The 16,545-nt window shown below is 39.6% G+C and overlaps 1 protein-coding gene across 1 annotated transcript; it reads left to right on the top strand.

Moving 5' to 3' along the window:
* The first annotated feature begins 3,778 nt into the window (after positions 1-3,778).
* On the top strand, positions 3,779-14,104 carry LOC143291849 (dual specificity mitogen-activated protein kinase kinase 6-like). Its single transcript, XM_076601966.1, has 9 exons — positions 3,779-4,613; positions 5,884-5,932; positions 6,632-6,797; positions 7,283-7,402; positions 8,437-8,553; positions 10,931-11,110; positions 11,622-11,699; positions 12,141-12,280; positions 12,878-14,104. Exons 1-9 carry the CDS (start codon positions 4,550-4,552, stop codon positions 13,032-13,034), a joined length of 1,071 nt encoding a protein of 356 aa, XP_076458081.1. The 5' UTR covers positions 3,779-4,549; the 3' UTR covers positions 13,035-14,104.
* The last annotated feature ends 2,441 nt before the right edge of the window (positions 14,105-16,545 follow it).

Genomic DNA, 16,545 nt, shown 5'->3' with positions numbered 1-16,545 from the left:
GGGCAAGCCTATTTCGGAATGACAGTCTCTCCCACACTTTGTCTGAATCGAATCTGGTCTGTCTGTCAGACTTTGGGCCTCAATTCCTTTTATGCCGTTTCGTCTTGGCGGACTGTTCCGCAAAACTTGATGTCCCTTCAAGAGGCTTTTCTGCATTGTCTGCCTTCAGAATGACAGCTTCACGTGTCTTGGTTACTGCCTAGTAGGGTTTTCGTCGGGTTTCTTTTGAGACTCACCGGCGGTTTTAAAGTGCAGTTGGAGACTGCCTGCGGATTCGCTGTCCCTGTCTCTGGGTACTACAATCAACAGGCCGTTGTCCATTCGCCGGCACAACGTGTCCAAGCCAGCGCATGCGTCTTTTCATCAGTGCTGGGGATCCCAGCCCTCTCAAAGACTCGTTGTTCACTGAGTGGTTCAGTGAAGACTGTCCTGCCTGAGATGTTCAGGATGCGTCGGAGGCAGCACATGTGGAAGGCGTTGAGCTTTCGTTCCTGGCACATCGTGTCCAAGTTTTACCGTGCCGTGTGTACAGTGTACAGGAGGGTGCTCACGGACGCGGCAAGCTTTAAGGACCTGTACCTTAGTGTGTTCTGTCACTGTTTCCAAACTCTCTTAGTTGTTAGTCTGGACATGGTCCGTGGTAGCATCGGCCTTGGCAATAGGCTTGTTTAGCTCAGAGTCTTAAGAGAGATAGTCTGAGATCGTTGTTCTCAGGTACACAGTCATGGATAACTTCCAGTTCAGTTATGATAAGAGATTCTTATGTATGGTAGACACTGAGTCCACATGCATTCTGTCCTATGACCTGTGTTTTCTTGAGACTGATGGTGAGTTCAAAGTCACGGCAAGTCTCGCTGAAGCGGTTCATGAGCTGCTCAGTGAAGGTCGTTGGCGGCTACATGGTGAGAGGTGACTGCTAGTGCGTCGTCTGCGAAGAGGAAATCACGCAGGCATTTCTTCTCAACTTTGGATTTCGCTCTTAGTCTTGAAAGTTTGAAGAGCTTTCCATCTGACCTGGTACGAAGGTATTGAGTAAATGCCCTCTGTGGAAAACAGATCCGAAGGCATATTTCATCAAGACTGCGAAGGAAATCCCGAACAGGGTGGGAGCAAGGACACAGCCCTGCTTTCTAGTACTCAGTCCACTTCGGATGTTGAAAACACCCGATGTTGAGCCATCAAAGACCACAGTGCCCTTCATGTCTTCATGGAAGGAGCTGATGATGCTAAGGAGCTTACTGAGGTGAACATTCGATCCTGGGGACTGAGGATTCTGAATTGAAGAGGCCGTCTCTGCTGACAAAGTCAAAGGCATTTGTAAGATCTATGAAGGCAATGAAAAAGGGGCTGTCATTGTTTCCTGCACTGATTTCTTCTGCAGCTGTCTAAGGGAGAACACAATGGTGGACCTGTTGGCACGGAATCAGTCTGCACCGACAGTGATTCTGGGTACTAGACTCTCTTCACTGACAAGAACTTGGAGCCTCTTCAGTTCGACTCGAGCGAAGAGCTTCATAACTTCCCCGATAAAAGTGTCTATGTCTCTAGTGGAGTGATGGCCTAGAGGTAACGCGTCCTCCTAGGAAGCGAGTGAATCTGAGCGCGCTGGTTCGAATCACGGCTCAGCCGCCGATATTTTCTCCCCCTCCACTCAGTAGACCTTGAGTGGTGGTCTGGACGCTAGTCATTCGGATAAGACGATAAACCGAGGTCCCGAGTGCAGCATGCACTTAGCGCACGTAAAAGAACCCACGGCAACAAAAGGGTTGTTCCTGGCAAAATTCTGTAGAAAAATCCACTTCGGCCATAGGAACTGATAAACCTGCACGCCGAGGGAAAAAAAAGGAAAAAAAAAAAAAAGGTGGCGCTGTAGTGTAGCGACGGACGGGCTCTCCCTTGGGAGAGCAGCCCGAATATCACACAGAGAAATCTGTTGTGATAAAAAAAAAATTTAAAAAGAAGGAAAAAAAAGAAAAGAAAAAGAAAAGACAAACTAGACTCTCAATGGGGATGGCTGGGATCTTCATCTTTGGTTTGGTTGTTGTTGGGTTTTTTTGGGTTTTTTGTTGTTGTTGTTGTTGTTGGTTTGTTTGTTGTTTTCTTTTGTTGTTGTTTTTTGTCAGATCATAGTGAATTGAACGTAATAAATCAGTGGTGTGTGTCACGGCGTGTGTGTGTGTGTGTGTGTGTGTGTCCGCGATGCCGGTGTGTGTGTGTGTGTGTGCGTGAGAGAGAGAGAGAAGAGAGAGAGAGAGAGAGAGAGAGTGCGCGTGAGTAAATGCTGCTTCAAGTGTCCGAGTGCACGCATGGCGCTCTCTGATGTGTCATCACTGAGTGATTCTGTGTTTGTGTGTGTGAGAGAGAAAGAGTGAGTGTGTATGTCACATACACACAGTGTGTGTGTGTGTGTGTGTGTGTGTGTGTGTGTGTGTATGTGCGTGTGTGTGTGTGTGCGCGCGCGCGCATGCCGGTTTACTACAAAAGGACGTCCCAAGAAGACCGCTGAGTACAGTACTCGAACCCCCCCGTGTCAATCAGACTACTATCTGTCCAGGAAAGCCCTGGTACTGGAGTGCCATTTTTCTAACATCATACGGTCAGTAGATGTCACAGAGATGATCCAGAAGAGTAATGCAAAAACTGAAGACAGTTCTCAGTCACGTGACATGATTCCAGCAGTCCTACACTGTCAGTGTGGATAAGATCCTGATCCAGACAAGCGGCCTGATCTGATTGGATTGCGGTCAAACTCTGTTCCCCAGACCGGCGGAATTCAGTCACACACAGAACGGACAGACCCGTGCATCAAATATGTCCAGGTTACTAGTATAGTGTATTTCTTTCAGTGGCAATGAACTTGAACTACACTGTAACCTTTATATAGTTTGATATGACTGGAACGTGTGACGGATTCGTCAGTACTGTTTCAACACTGAGAACAAGGCAATTGTAAATACACTGACATGCGTCAGTGGGGAAGAAGTGGGAGTGAAGAGAGAAAGTCGGGAAAGATCGCACACTGACACGTATTAGCATGACTGATGCCTTTTGCGGCCGCCGGCGTTCAGCGAGAAAGAGAAGTTGGGATTGGCTCGAAACCAAAAGAGAATCCTGCTGAAAGGAGAGCAAGTGTCGATAGAAAGCGTGGAAGGAGAGGGGGTGTGGGGTGGGGATTAAAAGCGGGAGCCTAGGAAGCGGCCGCAGTTGTACAAGAGGCTGTGAAACAGTACAATTCACCGCGTGCGCGCGCGCACACACACACACACACACACACCATCATGTAAAACATGAAGGAATTACAACAGAAATAGCAACAACACCAATAACAACAACAATGATAATGAATAACAGCAACCACCACCACCACAACAACAACAATCATCATCATCGTACACTAATATACAGCAATATCATCAGCTAAATCTTATTCTTTTTAGTCCCGGGACTTTTATCACATCAGCAGACAACGTGAACCGAGACAATCAAACGAAAAGATCTTTGACCCATTTCAGACACACCTGTGTCTGTATGTCCAACGAAAACAACTGAATAGTCAGTTTGTTCTGTAGCTGGGGTGAAGAGAATTATCTAAAAGTTAGCAAGTCGTTGTCAAGTAGTTCCGGGTCTGTCGACACGCACTCAAAGAAACAGGGCCACATTGGCGTGTACTGACAGGAGCCGTGGAACAAGACGTAATTACGCCCCTTCCCTTCGGGTTTTCACCATTGACCTACATTACTTGTTGTTTACATCTCAGTTGTTTTCACAACCACATTCCTCGGCTGTGCCAATAAATGCATGTAACCAGCACAACACATTTCGAGACGGCTCTTTGCAAACAGAAACAGGAGAAATTCTTCATGAGAAATAGGAGGAGTTTTTTTGTTTTGTTTTTTCGCGAAGACTTCGAACTTTGTCTTTCCCCCATGTCCACGACCTTGCTCCCTCCTTACTCGGACCAGCCTACCCTCACTTCACAGGGTTGGTGACGGTGTAAAATGTGATGGTTTGATGCCACATGCAATAAAATCGAAGGAGTCCATCCACAAGAGTCAGACTGAAGAAATGCGTTCATGTGATTTCCCGAAAACCAGTTATACAAATAAGCCGTAAAATTCAGCGAGGAAAAAATAGCCCCTTACTGCGACAGTTCAGGAACAAGGGAAAACCCCCTTGGACAGCTTAGTCATCTCGCGACCAATGGAAAACGAGCCTCGCCTGCGAGCCCCAAAGTCATGAATGAACTGAAAGCCATGTGACTACAGCCAGCCAATCAACAGCTACGAATAGTTTTGAGTGCTGATGCACGAAAAGCAGGGAATGAGTAAGCAGCGACACTTCTAGGAAGCTGTTATTTAGTCGTGACCGGAACCTGGTTTACCCACGAGTAAAAATCAACTGAACAGAATTTCGTGCGTTTCTGTTATTTTGTTGCCAAGATAATCAGAAGCAAAAGCGGGAAGCATTTTATTTGTCGAGTTGAAGAATCCCAGCGAAGCGAAACTTTAACCGTGACCCACTAGTGCAGGGAGCGAAACTTCTATCCTCCATGCAGGACATCACTAATGACGCATCGGTGAATCACAGACGGTTCAGAATCAAGATGAAACGAGGTGAGTACAGACAATATCCAGAGACAGAATGGAGTATTCCGTGCGAATACATTGGGAGTGCCATGTATACCGTGTGTTTGTGTGTGCGCGTGGCATGCGCGTTATTGTGTGTGTGTGTGTGTGTGTGTGTGAAGCGACAGCCATGGAGAGAGAGAACAAAAAACACATGTTACTGTATAAAGAAAAGAAAACAATGATTGAATATGACTCATTTATATGTGTATGTGATCTACTTTTATTGTTATTCTGGAAACAATTTCAGCCTTTTTATGTTATTATTATGGTTGCTTATTGTCCAGCCTACCACACAAAGCCATATTATCAGGACTGCCCAACTACTCAAAATCAAATGTCCAACTGTGTTAAACACAAAATTGTCACACACACACACACACACACACACACACACACACACACACACACACACACACACAAATCCATTAATTGAGAAAAAACTTACAAAACACAGTTCATGACACATTATCTTAACCATTTTAGATTTAGCTCCTTAGGACAAATAAGATGAGGCCATGCTGAGGACGTCAGCCATTCTGCTTAATTTATCATCCCCAGATTACAAGAAATCATAAAAAATTAAAACAAATTCTTCAAAGCCAAACAAAAAATGCTTAAAAAGGCCATATAGGCAAATAATATTGCAGGATGGACAGCTGTTGCCCATCCCAGTGTTCACAATTTCAGTACCTAATCACATGGGCAAAACAGATAGTATACCATGGACTGTCAAAAAGAGAAAAATAGTGCTAAGGCTTGATAAAAAAAAAAGAAGAAAAAAAAAGAAAGGGGAATGGACTGGGAAGGCAGGAAACTGAAGGGAGAAAATTGGCAGAAATAAAGTGAGCAATAGAAAAGAATAAATTTCTAGTACAAAATTTACAAAAGGTAGGGATGCTACTTATACTGAAAGGTCCCCGGCATCCCACGGGGGGATTTCAACCTCTCGAAAAATAGTTTGCAGTATTTGCAAATTATAACACCCATACTTGTCTATCTATCTTATCTATCTATCTATCTGTCTGTCAGTCAGTCTGTCTGCTGATTTATCTATGTATGTACATAATTTATGTCATTTTGGGATGAAGATTCAAATTAAGTGTTACAGATTGCTTCCACAATTATTTATTTCATTGCCAAAAATTGTTTATCATAAATGAAAACACCTCTCAAACATTATGTATAGACTATTTGCAATTAATATTCCACTGTGTGTTACTCTTAGTCTATATTGCAGTTGTTCTTCTTCTTTCAGGAAAAGATCTGAAGAAGATACATGTGCCCAACCAAGTACAAGTACCACAGTAAGTTGCACAATAGAGAGAGAGACAAGACAAGACAAGACAAGACAAGACAAAATTCTTTATTTTGAGGATAATAGATAAGCACTGGTGTGGGTTTTTTTTAACTTCCAGTCCCAGCCCTGAATAGGGTCTGCACTACACAATACTAAATGAAATTAAAGCATGGTGTTAATAGAAATACATAATAGAGGAGAGAAAAAAAATTGAAAAAATATCTTTAAAAAAAGGGGGGGGGGGGGGGGGAGAACACACACACACACACACACACACACACACACACACAAACACCCCCCTAGAGAAATCAAGCTGAATGTCAGTCATTACTATGTATAAGACTATTAAGAGCATGCATACACAAGTATACTACATGAGGGTGTGTATCATCTGTATATATGTGTGTGCACACATGCATTCAGGTATGAATATGTGTGTATATGAGCATTTGTGCATACATTTGTGTGTGCCGACTTTGCAGATCTGCATGAAAAAACAAATATTTTAAACAGATGCAATCACACATTAGACCATTGCTTTGATGTTGTAATGTTGTGGACAGACAGATTTTCATTTCTTCTGTAGATTCTTAAGTGTGCTGTGTATTGTATCATATGTACCCACCACAGAACAAAGTTCTTATTTTCTAGAAGAAAATACAAAGATGGATTGAACTGAACTGAGTGCCCATTGGTCTTTGGTCAGACTTCCCATTCAGGGGCTGAGCGACAAGACCCAGATCACCATCAGTGACAAGACATTCGACTGCGATGCTAGCGATCTGCATCATCGTCGCTACCTTGGGCGTGGTGCTTATGGAGTGGTAGAGGAGATGGAACACATTCCCAGCAAAACAGTACTGGCTGTCAAAGTGAGTAAATAAACTGTGTATGTGATTTAAACTGCGAACTGGATTTATGTGATTCTATAAATGATAAACTCAGTGATACTGTCTCTCCATTCCTAAAATGGTGTAAGGTTAGCTTATGTGTTTTTCATTTATGATGTGTCAGTGTTTGTTGTACATTGCTTTGATGTTATGTTGTGTACAGACAGATAGATTTTCTTTTCTTCTATTCTTAAAAAAATAATTGATGTGCTGTGTAATGTATCATATGTGGGCACCACATTGTACATTGTTATTTGTGTGTGAAATCCAACCTGTGTTTCAGCTCGTGCCTGCATAGTTGAGGGAAACATACATGGTCAAGTGCCAGGGTGTGTGTTTGTGTGTGTGTGTGTTGCTGCGCAATCTGATTTACTGGGTCTGTATGTGTATAATATGGACACATGTTTAAGTGCCTGTATGTGTGTTGCCACATGTCGATATACATATTTACCTGCCTGTGTGTGCAGAAAATCATGGCCACAGTGAACAACACAGAACAAAAACGGATACTGATGGACCTGGACATAAACATGCGCAGTGGGTCATGCCCTCACACCGTCAAGTTCTATGGCTCTTTGTTCAGAGAAGTCAGTTGCATTTCAGTGTGTTAATTTACACATTTCTGACCGTGACCAACAAATTTGTGGTTCTATGAAATTCTGCAACAGACAGATTGCCAGTTGTGACTATTACTTTCGATTTTTGCTGTTGCCGTAGACAGTAAATGAGGTTAGGACTTAACCACACAAGAGTGTCAGGGTAAAAGTACTCTGTGAACTTCCTGTGAATGTGATGTTTAAAAATTCATTGGAAATTATGGCAAAGTAAGCTTTCAACTTTGCTTGATATACTTGTAGCATTCACTGCTGTAGTCAAAATTACTTGGTCTAGGGGCAGCAACTCAGAAGATTTTGTTTGGTCAGAAATGTGTTTAACATGTGACAGTCTGCCTCTGACAGTGTATTGTTTCTTATTTCAGTTATTCACTGCACACATTCAGCCAGTGATGTATACATTCACTCACATGAATATATAGGCATACAAATATATGCACAATTACAATATTTCTGTTTAAGTGCACTCACTTGCATACAATGCACCCACTCACACACACAGTGATTGTCATATGCACAGGCATGCACACACACACACACACCACACATTATGTAGTGATTGTCACATACAAGAGTGTATACATACAAAGTGATTGTCATGTACACAGATATGCACACACACCCATGCACAAACATAATTATGAATATGTTTATTTCCTTTATGGTATGTAGTTTATAGTTATGTATTTTAATAAAGGTGATTTGCATTAGTTCAAGGTCCACATCTGTTCCTAAATACATGTTTTCCAAAAGCCATTTATGCTCGTATTCCAATTTTGTTTTTCTACTTTGTAATCAGTTTATGACTAAGTAAACTGGATTTTTTGTGTGTTGATATCATTAGACACTTTGCTCACTGAATTTTGTTTTTGTCTTTGTTTGTTGTATGTTTTTAATTGAAACGTCCAAAGTATTGAAGAAATTCAAACTTGTTACGTTGCTGCTTGTTATGTGACAATGATTGAACAGTTCTTTTCACAGTGTTGTTATGTGGTTGTGTTGTTCAGGGAGACGTTATGATCATTATGGAAGTCATGGAAGCCTCCCTGGACCACCTTAAGAAGAAACTGAAAGCCAGTGGAGAGTTCATCCCAGAAAACATTCTTGCTAAAATTGCTCTTTCAGTAAGTTGTCTCATTCTGTTACCTGTGTGGTGAACCATAAATTTGTAGCCTTTACTCTAATTAGGGCATTATCACATTCAAATTCAATTCAAAAAGACTTTATTAATCCACATGGAAATTAACGTGTGCAATCACAGGCTCGTTGTAAACACCAACATAAAAATGAACATATGTACCATACAATACACTAAAGTCAGATAAAAACTCTCAGTAGCTGACTAAAACAACCCCGCACCCCAACACATGCGCACACATTAAGACAATAAAGTATTGCACAACAATGTATACCGATAGAAAACATCCAGCAAATAAAATATAAATATTTAACCCTCACCCCCACCCCCACACCCACCCCCACACATGTAAAGACAAGGTAGTGTATAACAATGTTTAAAAAAAAAAAAAATCCAACAAATAGATCGTATATAAATGTAAAATGCACACACACACACACACACACACACACACACACACACACACACACACACACACATGCACACGTTAAGACAATAACATACTGCACAACAATGTAAACAAATAAAAACATCCAGCATATTAGAACATCCATCAAATAAATCGTGTTTATAAGTAAAATGCACACACACACACACACACACACACACACACACACACATGCATGAACGCTTGTGTGCCTGCACCCTCTCACAACATATATCACGCCAATAAAATCAGTAAACTAACATTAACCCTTTCGCTGCCAGGAAAATAAGATTTAAGTGAAATCTATTTGCCAGGGTTTTTTCACAAAAAACGGGTATAAATTTTCAAAAAATTCTGTGCTCTTTGTTATTGGAGAAAGACCCATAAAAGTATATATTTTCTGAAAGGGAAATGAATAAAGAATACAAAACACATGATGTTTTCCCATTTTATGCATTTTAAGTGACATGCTGTTGTTTTGAAATCAGTGTTTTGTTTTTTGTCACATTTTCAACTTGTTCATTACAAACATTAGTCTGGTAATTTGCACAAAAATATCATTTTCTGGACAAATGGATATCTGCACACACAAAATCATACTAGAACAACCACAATATAAAAAAACTGAAAAAGAAATAGATGCATTGTGACTTCTGCAAGTGATAATATGGATGTGAGGCCACGCCCCCTCAGTCTCCGCCCCCCTCCTCTTCACCCCTCTCACACCGTCACTTCATCAGACCGCGTTGGCTGAGTGCCAAGAAAATAGCTCATACTGTGCCTTGCTAAAAATTCGTCTGCTAGAGTTGAACAGCCTGCATCACTCACTGATAGTTGTATCTTGGCCACTCTCTTGATTGCTCCCTTTATTTTCTATCAAATCGTCCTATAAGTGTTCACCACTGTCTTCTCCTTCGAATTTATGCTCCAATTCTTTCTGAGCATTAGCTGAAGAAAGTAATCTTTTGTTGATTTAGTTCGCCACGAGCGCATGTCTTGAGCACAGAGTCAGTCCGACATTTTGTTGAGCGAGCGAGGAGAGGAGCCAGGCAAAGACTGCGGTCAGTAACCCAACCAAAACGTTCAAATAAAGGACTGCCTTATGACGCAGATGGTGTTTCTAGCTATGAATAGAATCCAGAAAGATTCCCCAAGCTAAAGCTACCAGCATTTTTGTCAACGAACTGAATGCAAAGCAGGGAAAAGTCAGAATATTTCGATGACGAGTTATCTCGTCATGCAGGCAGCGAAGCATACATGCTTGCCATGACGAGTTATCTCGTCATGCAGGCAGCCTAGGGGTTAAGATACATGAAATCCATTAAATCACAAGCGCGTACACAAAGTAACGCATGCCTGTGTCACATGACATTGAAGCAAACATATCTTCGTCCCCTCAGGCTTTCCCTGACATAACACACTGTCCTTTTACTGTCAAGGAAATGCACTAGCTACTGAAGTGAATGTTTAGGTCACAGGCTACTCTTAAGATGGGTGTGTTACATAACTTTCACAAGTTGGTGAAATCTAAAAGGTACTTAGAATTTAAGACTGAATTGTCTTAATCTAATTTCCTTGGTGGTGTGTGAAAGTATGTATTTGCCTGCAGTTGTGTTTGGACATGTATTTGTGTATTTTAAAAGGAGCTGCATCTTTTTTTCTTTTTTGTGTCATTCCTCAAACAAGATTAAAAGGCGTTATGAGATCACAGCCCCATAACAATATCACAAATTATTGATCCTAAATATTAGCATTAATAGTAAACGTGGTAATGATAATAATACTAATGATGATAATACAGGTTCTTTTATACAGTGCTTTCAAACCTCTCAAACCGCTTTACAATAACATGTCAGACAGAAAGTATACAAAACACACACACATGCACACACACACACACACATGGTCTTGACTGTTTATGATGTTGGACCTGCAGGTGGTTCAGGCTCTGCACTACCTGCACTCTGAGCTGCGAGTGATTCACCGTGACGTGAAGCCCTCCAACATCCTCATCAACAAGGAGGGACAGGTGAAAATCTGTGACTTCGGCATCAGTGGATACCTGGTTGACTCCATGGCTTACTCCAGTAACGTTGGCTGTCGGCCGTACATGGCAGTAAGGGTTATTATTATCATCATCATCATGATAATTATTGTTGTTATATTTTGAAAGTAGGGGTATAGTGTGATAATGGAAACTTTTGAAATGAAGGTCGTTTTGGTGGGCTTTTTTTTTAAAATGGTAATTTGTTTATGAGATGGGGAAACGTTGATCAAGAAGAAAATTGAAGCCATTTTATTTTACAATACCGCCACCCCATAGCAATAGTATGACAAGTTCTGGGTGATGGTATGATAAATAAAATAGATATAAAATAAAACAGACTTTCCCTTTGATGGACTTTAGTTTTCCTCCTCATATGAACCCACAGATGTTTTCTGCCTCATCTTTTTTCAAGCTGTAATATGTTCATGACTTTGAAACATGCTTGAGATGACTTACACTTCATTTCATACCTCAAGTTTGAAAAGTAGATTTGTTTGGACCTTTCAGATTCCTCGACACAATTGTACAGGTGGTGATGGAATTCAGTAGTTCAACCCCCTTACTTTTTTTTCCTTTTCAGCCTGAGAAAATTAACCCAGAGGCAGGAAATAAGGGCTACAGCATCAAGTCTGATGTGTGGAGTTTTGGCATAACCATGGTGAGTTTTCACTGCCAGCATTGTACATGTGCATATAGATGAGGTGGTTTATTTCTATTTCTATTTTATTTTGTCTTTGTCTTTCCATACATGACAATCTCCATGTTCAAGCAGAATACCTTGTGAGTGAGTAGGATGGAAACAGGGTAAGGTGTTTATGATAATGAAGCAGCACTGAAAAGAAAGACAGCAACAACAAAATTTGTTTTTAATTTTTTGATTTATCATAACAGTTTCAAAGTATTATTTCATGTATATCCATTAGTTGCATTGCTGATGTTTTGATAGTAGGGAGAAAGAAAGTAAAGGAAAATAAAAACTTCGAACCACTCTTATTTTTTATGTGCATTTGGTTTTGTGTATTTGTGCGTAAACTCCCCCCACCCCCACAAACCGAAAAAAAAAAATTTATAAAAAAAAAAAATTGTTATGTCGTTTCAGATTGAACTTGCAACAAATGAATTTCCATACAACAAATGGCGCACACCATTTGAGCAGATCAAACAGGTTGTGGACGATGCTTCACCTCGTCTGCCACCGTCAAGGTTCTCCTCTGACTTTGAGGATTTCATTGATCAATGGTGAGTAAAAATGATCAAGTGCTGCTGCTGATGTCGTTGGTGTCAGATACACAGTCTATAAGCAGATTTCATATTTATTTGTTTTTTATGATCACGAGATCTCTTTTTAAATTTTTTCTTATATTTTAGGAATTCATGTGTATGCTGTAAAAAGTGAACAAGTAGCACAATTACTTCCCTTGTCAATCAAAAAGAATCAGGTTTGTTTATATTTAATAACTTGTTGTTGTGATATATTTGGAGTATTTTCTTGATATCCTCTTTTTTTTATCAGTATACACAGTATACAAATGACACAGTTTGTGTGTGTGTGTGTGTGTGTGTGTGTGTGTGTGTGTGTGTGTGTTTAATTCTATAAACTGAGAAAAAATCTGAAAATCTGGAAAATTTACCAATGGGGAAAAAATGGCATAAGAATTTGTTTTTGAATATGTAATTTATTGCAGCTTGACTGCAGAGTTATTTTTTTGCTTCTCAAAGTTAAAAAGAAAAAGAAAAGGAAAAAGATTTCAGGCCTCAGATTTAAGATTAAGAACTTGATACTGGATTCTGATTCAATATTGTGTAATGTAATCATGACTGCTACATTTGTTGCAGTCTCCTGAAAGATCCCAAAGCTCGTCCAAACTACAGTCAGCTGTTGCAACACCCCTTCCTCCAACACGCCAAATCAACAGAGGCTGACATGGCAGACTATATAACGTCTGTCATCGATCGTCTGGGACCCCTCACCACAGACAATGTAGCAAGTTGAGAACTTTTGGGATAGTTGTGGGCATTTTGTGATAGCTTTTGTCCATTGGATGATGTATAATTCCATGAATGGACAGCTGCTTATGATCATTCATAAGTTATTTGTGACTGTGGATGGACCTGCCTGTCCTGAACTGGCCTCATCAGCCACTCGTGAGTCTGCACTAGATGTGGACAACCTCCTGAAATCTTCATTCACAAAGTCAAAAAATAATGATGATGATGATGATTTGTGATTAACTCACATGTGGACTACTTTGGAAAGTAATCAAAAATGTCCTGTTTTGTAATTATATTGACTGTTGTCAACAAATACAACCTTGCACATGTGTCAGTGTGTGTTTGTGTACTGCACGGACAGATGATTATACTTTATGTAAGTAATTGTGAGTTAATTTAAAAAAAGTCTAACAATATGTACCAAGTTCTGTACAGTATGTCAAAGATTCAGTGCAATGACAAATTTTGAATTTTACTTCATTGTGTTCCAGATCAAGTATGGTGGTGTATTTAATTGGTTTACTTGTGATTCTGTGTTTTCAAATATGAGACACAGAACATATCAGAATATGTTTAAGATAATAGATAGTAATTCCATTCATGATGGATTTGGGTGATTTAAAAAAAAATGTAGCGAAAGCATTGTTTAGTCTCCTTTTTTTCTTTTTTTTTTTTTTTTGTAAATGTGTTTTCCACAAGCATTATGAGAATTATATGGTCTTGAAATTAGTGACAGGAGTTCACAGAATGTTCCTTGATAGTATTTGATATTATAAATCAGATCTGGATATATTTTTTCAACTTCTTATAGTCAGAAATTGCTGAAGATTATTAATGGAACTATTTCCATATTCCAGACAAATCCAACAAAAATAAACTGGAGAGTAACTTACGGGTTTACACTGCAATGTGTCACTTCCGTTAGGCACAAAGAGCTCCCTGTCTTGCCTTCTTCTTGGTATGTTTTGTTACTGGACAAATGATGTTACACACACACACACACAACACACACAACACACACACACACACACACACACACACACACACACACACACACAACACACACAACACACACACACAACACACACAACACACACACACAACACACACACACACACACACACACACACACACACACACACACACACACAACACACACACACACACAACACACACACACACACACACAACACACACACACAACACACACACACACACACACACACACACACACACACACATTATTTTTGTCAGTGACTGAAGTGACATATCAAGTTAATCAGTATGTATTCTGCTGGGATCAGTGGCGGTGGCAGCGAAGGCTCCCTTACCCATTGGTTATCTCCCTGAATCTTGCTGAACAAAGAAACAAACTGATACACACAGAGCAGTGGTATGTGACTCAAAGAATTGTTTCCAGTGAATTCTCTGCCAGATGTTTCTCTGGCAGCTTTCTGAGTGGCAAGGCACTCAATTGTGCAAAACGGTTTGGGCAGCATGTTTACTTTTGAATTGGATTATAGAAAACACTCGGTTTTGACTTTCCTCATCAGATTACAGAACAAGTTATGAAGACCTTCTTTGTTGTTGTTGTTGTTTAAAGATATATAAATTATCCGTATATATTTATAAAATTCAGGCCTCATAGCTGCTCCCTAAGTAACCAGCTGATGTGATGTAAAGTTTGTTTATAGATTGTGTCCTTTTATATGTTCTTCTGAATCATTTAGTTTTAGACATACCGTAAGTCGGACACCGTAAGACACTCATAGACCCTCTCTGTTGTCTGACAAAACAAACTGTAAACTGACAGATAGATTTTGTACATTGGTGAGTCTTTTTAAAAGTAATATAATGAGAAAACATAGGAAACTGCTTTTTAAATTTTTAAAATTTTTATGCAGAGTTATCTTTCTTTGACAATAATAATGAAAACATGTTAGCACTTTTTCACAAACTGTGCAGCACTGTTGTAAATAGTTTGATTTTTAGAGAGGGTTTGAAAGAGGATATTGAAGTGGAAGTGTTGTCAAATATTAAATGGAAGGGTTTTCCAATCATGTCAAATGTATCATTTATCTTATTTTATTTTCGTACGGTCTAAAAAAAAGACGATGAATTGTGATATGGAAAAAAAGCGGTATATGTTTCTGAACTCTGCCAAACAAGAGATAAACTAAACTGGTACACAATGTGTTGTACCAGTCTGAGAATTCATGGAACAGACGATGTACAGATTTGTTTTCTTTTGACTGTGACTGGTTTGTTGTTGTTTGTATGTGGCAGACTTGGCTGAGGACTGTGCATATGTCTCCTGAGAAAGTTGTTTAAAAACTGTATGTCACATGATGTCATGTGTTGTTGGAGAATCAATTGTATGCTTGCATGAAAAATTGGCACCTTAGTCTTTTGCAATGCCACTTGAGCTCACTTCTCATCACACAAATAAACTGTGCATTGACTGTTTCCATATTAGTTTTTGCAGAATTATCTTGAACAGAATGTCCTGAAATGGCAATGATGTGAAAATAAGTATATGATTCAGTTTGTGAGTATGTGTATATTTTGACCATTGTATCCAACTGTGATGCTCCCTTCACATGATCACACACACACACACACACACACACACACACACACACACACACACATGCACACACACACACACACACACACACACACACACACACACACACACACACACACTTCTTGAACACATAAACATCACACAGGGAGGTAGGCTGGGGGTTTCATGCTTTAGTCAAGGGCATGCACCCCACACATGATTGTCTGAAAGAAATCAAATTATGGAGCTTAAGGCCACATGATTGTCTCTTGAATGGTGTTACAATATGTATATAGAATTATATAGGTGCTGAGTGTCTGAATATTCTTTTAATAAAAAAACAACTTAAAATTTTTTTTTTTTTTTAATAAAACATAAAACCTAAAAAAAAAACACCATTACTATGCGCTTCTGTATACCCCCTCCCCCACATCCCCACTTGACATGGCCAGGACAGCCTGGTCATAAAAAGTTCCAGTTAGAAAACAAATCTTTTTTATTTGACATTTGTCATTGTTTCTGTGTCCATCACATTCTGCCAACTCTACATCTGTTCTTTCTCAGTACATACTGCAAATTTTTTTTTATTTTTTATTTTTTTTTTACCTGTTTGAGAATGGTCATGAGCAGGGATGTTAAGGTAATCCACATATCCATAGGAAGATAGTTTGAGCTCTCTCTCTGTCTACACACACACACACACACACACACACACACACATGTATATATATATATATATATCACTTACCCTATATTTATATTTTAGCATTATTTATGTTGTTTTATTGACATTAACTTAAGTGTAGATTCTAATCATTGTTTTAAAAAGATATGTGTAAACTGATTCCATTTTTAAAAGGTGCTTATAAATGAATGAAAATATAGAATAAAGAATACACATCAGTATGTTTAGAGCCATAATATCTGGCATGACTAGAGCAGTTTA

This window comes from Babylonia areolata, chromosome 18 (assembly GCF_041734735.1).
Source record: "Babylonia areolata isolate BAREFJ2019XMU chromosome 18, ASM4173473v1, whole genome shotgun sequence".
NCBI classification, from domain to species: domain Eukaryota; kingdom Metazoa; phylum Mollusca; class Gastropoda; order Neogastropoda; family Buccinidae; genus Babylonia; species Babylonia areolata.
This window is presented reverse-complemented; position numbering and strand designations above follow the sequence as displayed.

What these genes read in the sequence shown, in the direction of transcription:
- LOC143291849 (XM_076601966.1), top strand. Translation starts at nt 4,550, where the DNA reads ATGCAGGACATCACTAATGACGCATCGGTGAATCACAGACGGTTCAGA. An exon ending in AAACAGTACTGGCTGTCAAA is followed by an intron (nt 6,798 to 7,282) that starts GTGAGTAAATAA and finishes CTGTGTGTGCAG; the next exon opens with AAAATCATGGCCACAGTGAA. An exon ending in ATGGCTCTTTGTTCAGAGAA is followed by an intron (nt 7,403 to 8,436) that starts GTCAGTTGCATT and finishes TGTGTTGTTCAG; the next exon opens with GGAGACGTTATGATCATTAT.